Here is a 10,286-nt window from a genome sequence, read left to right as displayed (position 1 = left end):
AAATTATTATATCTGAGATGAGCTAGTATAATGATAATATTTCTGAGATAAACGCGTAAGTTGCCGAATTTATGGACACACAGAAAAAAATAAGCCTTGTCTAGGCTCTGCCTCGATTTGTGTCTCAAGCCATTCGTTAGTCTGGCTGTTTGATGAGAAAGAGATTAAATGTAACTGTTAGTTGCAATAAACGCGTTAAATCCATCGTAGCGAAGAATATTATTCTGCTGCGCTGAACTGCGGAAGAACTGATGACTGCACCGTTTAATATTTGGTTGACCAATCAGCGAAAAAGGGGTGTTTCATTCCCGCCCGCATGTAGAGATCAAATATTCAAGTTGTTTATTCATTTTCTACCCCTGAACGAAAAACGAAAAATCAAGCCGAAATCTTGTTTTTCGTTTTGTTTGAAAAAAATGAAAAACGAAAAAGATGCCGTTTTTTCATTTTCCGATTTCAATATTAAATCAAAAAACGAATGACCAAAAGATACGGACCTAACCGATACCCATATACATTTGAACCGACTTTTCTGTCTTTTGAAAGAATCGTGAACGAGTGACTAAATAGGCTACACGATTCACTGTCGCCATCTACTGGCGTACGACGACCCCCCCCCCAAAACAAAGAGTCACGCGAATCAGTGAACTGGTTCAAAAGAGTCGAATCACTGAGATGAATCAAACGCCTCACCACTACTGAGCATAAGCAGATATAATGGTTTTGGATAATCCTCGCATATCATCAGCACTCAGCAACGCGCATACGTCATCCCTTTCTTCTCTTGCAGACTCATGAACTGAGACAGCAGCAGCACCACTGACAGCACCGTCGCATCCTATTGAAGTATTAACCGGAGCGACACAACTACACAGCCTTGACAATTAGAAAAACGTCCAGCCTAAAACAGGTACGATTTGTGGATTCGCTCGGCCTTATAGATAAGCCTTCTGAGTCGTATTATATGACAGATTTAGTCGCTCGCGACCCTGTTTCTTTAGCGTCTGTGCTGTAGCATATCAGATTTATATAACCGGTGCATTCATATAAGCTCAAACGCCGTATGTTGTGCTGTGAATGAAAGAATTGCTCCATTGGGATTTGCACTTGTAGCTGTCATATATGCCATGTTGATACTATGTTTTGATATGATGTTATTGCCTAGTGCACGTGACATGTCAAGGACGAGACGAGTAGCCCACAAACGTTTATATTTCTTAATTTTACATCATATAAACTAGTGCATTTTACGCTCTAATAATCTGTCAATTTGTCACGATTGTGTGTTCATTTAAACAAAGGGGCAGAAGTGGAATAGCCTTTCACAACATTACATTTAGCCAGATGTGTGTTTTAGTTTCAGTGTGGTTTCAATTAATAAGGTGATTTATATTCTGAGTTTGGGTCATTGATTGGTTTAGTTATGAAGCAATTTTTCAAGATTATCTCGTCATTATTATGATGCAGATTGTAACTATCATTAGAGCTCTTGTAATTTATAATATTCTCCATATATATGTGGTTGGTTCATTTGCAGAGTGCTTGTCGGAGGTCAAAATTGGGCTGATTTGTGGAGGCCTTTGAGTGGCACTGATTCCTGAGACATGGGACTAAACAGGTCACACAAATTCACTTGCCTTTATTTATGAAAACTGCAACAACAACAACAACAACAAGTTTGAAATGAATCCAAAATGATAACTAGAATGTGAATGACTATTTCATTTGACTCAGATATTAGTATTAAAATGTGACACTGCATTATCACTCACTCCCCCTTAGATGTACCACCTGTTCTCAGATCATACCTCAATATTTCAATTAAAATGAGTTGCACTTAAAACTGAAATGAACTGAAATATAAAAAAGTATATTTTTTCAATCAGATATTTTTTGAAAACATTTATAAAATTATGTAAAATCAAATTCTGTGTTCATCCTGAATAATTTATATTGAACACTAATATATCAAATTAATTACATGGTAAATAAACTTTTATTTTCTAAGATTTGCAACCTGTTCTGTCCCAGGATTCAGGCATTAGTGGTGTGCACATTATGCAAAAAAGAGGCACACCCATCTCTGCTCCCTATCTACTGCAGCTCTGTCTATGTAAAATGTGTAGAGCTGCTGGACCTCCGTTGCTGAATTCTGCGCTATGCCTGTTTGTTTGGGCTGTTTTGTCCAAACTGTTGCACAAGCTGTTTCAGAGGGTGCGTTGGTGGATTCCACAGAGGTCTACCTAGGCATAGTCAGGGTAAGTGTGTGTGACAACTCTTCTGCATGGTTGTCACTGTTGCCTTGAGGAAGTGCTCACTCAAGTCCATATTGATTTTTTTGGACTTGGACCTGAACTCCTGTGCCAAGTGAGCTTAAAATTACATCCCCATTTATATTTAGAAATAAGACAATTCATTTGATGTTTACAGACAGAGATTAGTTCACTTTAAAATGAAAATTACCCCAAGCTTTACTCACCCTCAAGCCATCCTAGATATTTTTCTGACACAAACACATCGCTTTACTTCAGAAAAGTGGATTTACACGTCTTCTCAACATGTCGGAAACACGAACCAAACTCTTCCGGGCCTCAGCTACAACTACAGTGTTTGAGGTCGGTCAATGTAGACATTGTTTGTGGGCAGCCAATGAAGACCATAGGCTGGCAGACTGGCATTATGCAAATTTGTTACAAACCTATGTAGGTTTGTGCAGGATGTAAGACTGGAATTACTGACGACTCATTTGAGGCAGTTCAGAATCGGTTCATTCTTTTGGGAGACAATAATTCCATTTATTGTACACTTTGATATTTGAAACTGCAGACCTATTCACAAACAGCTAGGCCTATATTACATACTACAGGAAAAGTAATATCAAAAAAAAAAAAAAAAAAGCATAATTGGGGCACCATTTTCTGCATTTCTGCATACTTTAAAAATAATACATTTTTTTCCCACCACTTATTCAGTAACCAAAATTGTGAGAATCGAAAAGTAAATATTTTTGCTGGAGAAATGGAGTATGTAAACTCCTGTGCTATTTTTCTTTTTCTTTTTTTTCAAATACTGTGAAACAGCCCTGTAATGATGACCTCCTTATGGGTGTTTCACCACACTGTGGCACCATTTTGAAGGCAACAGCTGAGAATGACTGTGCTGAGATGATAGCATTGGCTAAATATAACTCTGAGCTCAGGGAAGACCGTCCTTGCATCTCATGAGTGATATTTTAGTTAAACAAAATTCTAGATAATCTTGCAGATTTGTGCCACATATGTTTTGACGTGTCTGACTCAGGGATCAGAGCATCAAAACATTTTATAGGACTTTTTTTTACACAACATACAGAGGAATCTCAGATAAGAAAGGAATCCAGTAGGACAGTTTAGAAATGCATGAGATCACAAATGTGAGACAGAATAAACAGTCCCTTATCCAAGCTTATCTTCTTATCTAGGCCAGATTATGGCGTCATATATAATCTTTACATTGTTACTTGTTTGGGATTCCTAATGGTTAGAACGAGCCATTGTCCAAACACTGATCAGTAATTGAATCAGTGGAAAATGCTTGAAATTTATGAATCTAAGGTGTCACACTTCCATTCAACGATTTCCATTCAAAGATTTTGAAAGTCTCTTATGCAGTACAGTAATATTGAAGAAATATGGTGAAATATTATTACAATTTAAAATATATTTTTCTTTCATAATATATTTTAAAAATGTAATTCATTCCTGTAATGGAAAAGCTGAATTTTCAGCAGCAATTATTACTCCAGTTTACAGTGTAACATGATCCTTCAGAAATCACTTTCAATATGCTGATTTGGTGGTCGGGAAACAGTTGTGCTGCTTAATATTTTTTTCTTTGTGGAAACCATGCTACATTTTTTCAGGATTCTTTGATGAATAGAAAGTTCAAAAGAACCACATTTATTAGAAAATTTTGAAACTGTCTTTACTGTCACTTTTAATCAATTTAATGCTGAATAATAGATTTTTTTTAATTATTAACTTTTGAATGATAGTGTACATTGTAGCTGTATCATTTCTAGATTGTTGAAAAAAATTTAATGGAATACAAATATTTAGCAGAGAAATAAAAAAAAAACATTTGAAAACTTTTAAACAATTATGAAAACAAGTAAAATATTTAAAATTATATATAAATTATTAAACATTTATTTATACATTTCATAATTTACACTGTATTAATTAAAAGACTGATTTTAAATCAGCACCAAGTGTTGTTTTGTTTGTTCCTTGTGCTCAAGGAAAAACTACGTTCGGATTAGATGGTATTAAGTGCGCTTATTTATTAAAGTCACATTAGTTTTTTATACTTAAAGTGTTAGTTCACCCAAAAATGAAAATTCTGTCATTAATTACTCACCCTCATGTTGTTCCACACCCGTAAGACCTTCGTTCATCTTCAGAACACAAATTAAGATATTTTGAGTCGGCGATCTGACGTAGAACCTGTAAGAGCTGAACGTAAACAACGTAGGAGAATGACACAGAAGAGAAGATATTGTTGAATAAAGTCGTTATTTTTGTTTTGTTTTTGCGCACAAAAAGTTTTCTCGTCACTTCATAAAATTAAGGTTGAACCACTGCAGTCATATGGACTATTTTAACGATGTCTTTACTACCTTTCTGGACCTTGAAAGTGATGGTTAAATTACTGTCTATGGACGTGTCATATACCTCTCGGATTTCATCAAAAATATCTTAAAGGGTTAGTTCACCCAAAAATAAAAATTCTGTCATTAATTACTCACCCTCATGCCGTTTCACACCCTTAAGACCTTCATTCATTTCAAAACACTGCTTCCTGAAGCTTCGGAGCATTATGAATCAGCGTGTCGAATCATGATTCGGATCGCGTGTCAAACCGCCAAACTACTGAAATCACGTGACTTTGGCGCTCCGAACCGCTGATTTGACACACTCCGAAGCTACCTGAAGCAGTGTTTTGAAATCGGCCATCACTATATAAGTCGTTATTTTGTTTTTTTGGCGCACCAAAAATATTCTCGTCGCTTTATAATATTAATATTGAACCACTGTACTCACATGAACTGATTTAAATATGTTTTTAGTACATTAATGGATCTTGAGAGAGGAAATGTCATTGCTGGCTATGCAGGCCTCACTGAGCCATCGGATTTCAACAAAAATATCTTAATTTACGTTGCGAAGATTAACAAAGGTCTTACGGGTGTGGAACGGCATGAGTGTAATAAATGATATTATTTTCATTTTTGGGTGAACTAACCCTTTAATTTGTGTTCGGAAGATGAACGAAGGTCTTACGGGTTTGGAACGACATGAAGGTGAGTAATTAATGACAGAATTTTCATTTTTGGTTGAACTAACCCTTTAATGACTTGCAAGGCTACTGCATGTCACAGCAGATCTGTGCATCTCTCTCTGTCACAGGCACTGCTATGTTGAAACGCGTTAGATATGACTGATGTCGAGGTGACATATGAAGACTTCATCGCCTCTGGAAGGTCCGGCAGACGCAATGCTGTACACGACATACTGGGAACCTCTGGCGGGCTGGACGCTAGCGGGCTTTCCCAAACTCTGTCTGAGCTCAATATCAGCAAAGCAGGTGAGTAAAGTTCCCTTAACTTATCCGTGCTTCAACATGGAGTGTCATCAAAACACTGCGGTAATGTAATATGGCACTGAGAGGCAGGCTGGTCATGAATAATGTATCAGACAAACCTGCTTTGGGCAAACTAGAGAGTTTAGAGGGCCTAGTAGTGGCTTCCCACACCCGTTTTTAGCTCAAGACAAACACGGATGTGCTTTATCAAATATAGGCCTGTTAGCTGAGGGCATCCCTATGAAAAAGCATAGCAGCGACTGCTAAACATTTTGCCGGTGCTGTAGGGCGTTGGACAACAGCTCCCTAGTTTTCATTAAAACCATCTGTCTTTCACTAACAAAACTCTTTTTTCACTCTCAGAGACAGGGAATGATGGAGAGAAAAGCCAGAGCTTGGCAGATTCCGAACCAAAGCAGGAAGAGGGCAAAGGGGAAGAAACATAACAGACTTCAGTGAGAGAATCAGGAAATACCCCCTCTAGTGGCTGTTTTTATAAGCTTGGAGGGGTTGACACTGAAAATAGCGCAGCATCCCTCTCTCTGAAGGATCCTGATGGAGGAGACTTTGCTTTGAGGAAGCTACTGTGAAAGGCTGGGCCTTAAGAATCATAGCGCTGCTGTTTTACTACAGTGATCGCTACTTTAGCTGATGTAGGTATGATTTGTACTTAGAAACTCACTCTAGTTGATAGGTACCTAGAGCGACTGGTGGGATTTGAGTCAGAAGTAATCACATTATAATGATGAATACACACTTGGTGGTGGATCTTATTTTGAACAACACCCACTGAACTTGTGATTTTGGATTCACTAATTAACTGCCAGAATAGTGCAGCTAATACGCACTTAGAATTCAGTCATTTTATAGGTGTAGTGTTGTAATATCAGATTTTGATATTAAATTGTGCTTTATGTCTTTGATATCTTCAGTTTATGTTTTCGCCGGGTACACATTGGTATATACACATAATATAAGTGCTGCACTCTGGTTAAACACTCACTGAATTCTGATAAACTGTCTCTGATGGTCTTGCATGACATTGCTCCTGACAGAATTTGTGTGTATAACTGTTCACATCCCAGTTGTGAGCCGAACATTTGCAGTGTGTTGTGATGCTAATTTGTGTGTTTTATGATGAAAATTCTTATTGTATTATGAAATCTGGCTTGATTTGAAGTCTGACTGACACTGCCTATTAACCCCTTTGAAAATGTATTCAATAGAGCTTGCCTTACCAAACCTCTGCCCATATTTTGTCTTCCAGTCATTAGCTCTATGTCCTCAATTTTGCATATATTTGATATTTTCATCTGTGGGTACATAAAAATTTGAATAAATTCAAGAAATCTTTGGGGAAAAGTTTATTTATTTATTTATTTAGTTTTCTGCACATATTTATAATGCATTGTATATGTATTCATTTATTTTAATATATCAATGATTATATTATATTATATTATATTATATTATATATTAGCCAACAACCATATGTGCTCAGTACTAACTTAAGACACTGATTAAGACGGTGATACTGATATTCCACTGGATGGCACTGTTCACTCACAAATCTCTGTTATCCAAATGCATATCCACCTAATGAGTGATTGAAGCCAGTGAACATCATCCATTTTGGAGTTTTATATTCTTTTCTTTTCATGTCAGTTATATGTAATTATATTATATATATGTAGGTCACTATAGCTGCATTTAAATAAAAAATACACCGTTTTGGTACTTTTCAGGGATAGTTCACCCAAAAATGAAAATTGTCAAAATTTCAATCTCATCTCATCACACTTGAAATAGTTAACGCTGGGTCATTCTAAACCCTGGGTAAACGGAATCCTGGGTTATCATGCTTCATGTTTCACACTGTTCATAATTTACCTGGGGTTAACAATTAATCTTGGGGATTCATAAACTGACGTTTCACGTTGTACATTCCTAAACCATGGGTTGCATATTTGCGGTGTCAATGTCATTGATTGGATAAACGCAGCACGCGACCTGTTTACATAGCATTAGCATTGCACGCTCATTGAGGACTGTACTAGCGAATTTATACTGAATGGACATTTCGGACTTTAAAGGTAAGAATGAAACGATATCTTCTTCATTTAAATTGTCGCGTTTTCTGTCAGCATTTGATATTTCGCTTTGGAATGGAAAAACGCGTTCTGTGTGAACGGCCCCTAACATCGCATCGTTTCAGACTGCACAAGTTTGGCACTGCAATGCGGGGTTAACACCGCAAAAGCAGTGCTAACCCTGCTCCCGAGCAGGGTTTCATAACCCCGGGCAAAAAGCGGTGCTAACCCTGCTTGTAAATTACAAGTGTGAAACGTTTCTTTACCCAGGGTTAAAAGCGGTGTTTAGAACGACGATAACCCGGGGTTAAGCGCAGTGTGAAAAGCCCTGTTGGTTACCAAAATTCTTCAAAATATCTTCTTTTGTGTTCAACAGAACAAAGAAACTCATACAGGTTTGGAACAACTTGAGGATGAGTAAATGATGACAGAATTTTCATTTTTGGATGAACTATCCCTATAATATATGACAATATTTAGCAATGCAATGCAATTTCACATGATTAAAACAAATTTATTCATACAACATAAGAAGGAAGAAATGAATTGCAAGTGGGAAAACCTTTGAGAAGACCAACATTTCCTTCCTTCGTCATTTGCCGTGTCATTTCTCAGTAAGTATTTTGAGACCTCAAGCCCTTTGGCAGAGCCACTGACCTTTTCTGCCTTTTAAGTGGCAGAGCCGCACATTAATCATTAATCAGCTTACAGCACACTGGAGTTCACAGTTCTCAGCCAATTTTCACAACCAATGAATCCATGTGGCTTTTCTGAGAGATCAGTTATGTAATTGTGACCCCTGTGCATGAGCAATAGAGACATAAGGTGGTTTAAAGGCATAGAGGACCACAGCCTTAAAACTTTGATCACACTCCAGTTGTAATTCCAAATCTGTCAAGCGTGTCTGTCCACTCAATCACACTCCATAGAGGTGGCATCTGGTGCCCCCTGTAGTTGGTGTTTGATTGGAAACCAAACTGCAAAGGTGCATTTGTGGATGTAATCATGGGTCTGCATGAATTATAATATACGACCAGTGTACCAAGTAACTTGAATTATGTAATCAGATTACTTTTTCAAGTAACTAGTAAAGTAATGCATTACTTTTAAATTTACAACAAAATAGTTACTTTGTTTTCCCATCGACTGACACCTCTCCTGTCCTCATGTTGAAAGAAATCGTAAGATGCAGAGGCGTGTACGCTGTGTAAACCTGATATGATAATAATAGAAAGATATTCTCCAATAGAACATAAAGGAAGACTCTCCGATGCCTGAAAACATGAATATTAGAAGTAAACCCCTCAAATTAATTCTGAAGATCTTTTCCATGCTATCACAATGAATAGGAACTGGAGCTAAGCTCCTATGAACTCGTGCAAACTCTCTGTAACAAATGAGCTGTTTACATTTTCATATATTGGTGTGAGAGAGGGTGATGTGTAAGAACAAAACTCCTAAAGTTAGACTTGGACTGTGGCCTTGCTCTGGAGTGCAGAGTGAAAATTCAAATCTATGCAGAGCTATTATTCAGATGGAAGGTGTCTGTGCGTGTGGGCAGGGCTGAATGGCTCAAGGGAGTGAAATTGAATCTGTGGTCTTGGAGCTCTGCTACTCTTAGTCTGCTACCTCTGACAGTGATGGATTTTGTCCTGATGGGAGAGTGTCATACCATCATTTCTAATCTCTCTCTTTCTCTTTCACACACACGCAAATACACTGTTGCTTAATCTGTGAAAACCTAACTACAAACCACATTTAACATTTAACAATGGATAGTTCAACCAAAAATGAAAATTCTGTCATCATTTACTTACTGTCATTTTAAAAAAACTCCATATGACTTTCTGTGGAGCATAAAAGGTGATTTTTTTTTTTTTTTTTTTAACAGATTTCCTGCTGCTTTTTTCGATATAATGAAAGTAAATGGAGACTGGAACTGTCATGCACCAAAAAAAAAAAAAGCACATTAAAAGTGGACCGGCTGAGACTTAAAATGTAATTTTCCTAAAAATCTTAGCTGTAGCTCTTCAATCAAATGTGGCACCATTGATGTCAATGACTTCTGGTCATATGACTCGTGAGAGCCAATGATGTTTGGCATCACTGACATCAAAATGCAAACACAAAGATAGTAGGCTTGTTCGGCTTCATGTGGCGCCGCAAAGATCGGCTGCCGCCTAACAAAAGCAATGCATTCTGGTTAGAAAATTTGTCCGACTTTGATCGGCGCTGCATCCGCCTTACGATCACGTGCCATCAAAGTACCGCGAGAGCAAAACGAGACCAGCCGCCTAGGTCAGGCGCTGCAGTTGCTCAAAATCGGCTTGATAACGACACACTTTATTCTCATTGGTCAGATTCTGTGATGACAAGGACGATGTGTGTTGCGTGTTTTTTTTCTTAGACAAGCATCCTGCATTTAACCAATCTTTGATATTGATTATCTGATATTCAAAACATGGGAATTTCAATCGCATCCACCTCTTCGGCTACAGTCAATGCAAAAAACGCTTGGTCTGCCATGAATGACGGTTCAGCACACTACGGAAAGCACGAAGTGTCCGACCTGAC

The 10,286-nt window shown here is 37.6% G+C and overlaps 1 protein-coding gene across 2 annotated transcripts; it reads left to right on the top strand.

The window, feature by feature from the left end:
• The first annotated feature begins 649 nt into the window (after positions 1–649).
• On the top strand, positions 650–6,984 carry pkia (cAMP-dependent protein kinase inhibitor alpha). 2 transcript variants are annotated; one of them, XM_051881778.1, is made up of 4 exons: positions 650–910; positions 1,538–1,618; positions 5,448–5,625; positions 5,986–6,984. In XM_051881778.1, the coding sequence occupies exons 3-4, from the start codon at positions 5,475–5,477 to the stop codon at positions 6,066–6,068; spliced, it is 234 nt and encodes a 77-aa protein (XP_051737738.1). In that variant the 5' UTR covers positions 650–910; positions 1,538–1,618; positions 5,448–5,474; the 3' UTR covers positions 6,069–6,984. The 2 variants fall into 2 exon arrangements, with proteins under 2 accessions (XP_051737738.1, XP_051737737.1); XM_051881777.1 differs by lacking the exon at positions 1,538–1,618 and having other exon boundaries at positions 656–910.
• Positions 6,985–10,286: the final 3,302 nt, after the last annotated feature.

Source organism: Ctenopharyngodon idella, chromosome 23 (assembly GCF_019924925.1).
Source record: "Ctenopharyngodon idella isolate HZGC_01 chromosome 23, HZGC01, whole genome shotgun sequence".
Lineage (NCBI taxonomy): Eukaryota > Metazoa > Chordata > Actinopteri > Cypriniformes > Xenocyprididae > Ctenopharyngodon > Ctenopharyngodon idella.
Note: the sequence above shows the minus strand (reverse complement) of the source record. Positions and strands in the feature narration are given on the sequence as shown.

Excerpts from the sequence above, each read along its gene's own strand:
- pkia (XM_051881778.1), top strand. The coding sequence starts at position 5,475 with ATGACTGATGTCGAGGTGACATATGAAGACTTCATCGCCTCTGGAAGG. Across the intron at positions 5,626-5,985 it reads GCTCAATATCAGCAAAGCAG|AGACAGGGAATGATGGAGAG; the intron begins GTGAGTAAAGTT and ends TTTCACTCTCAG.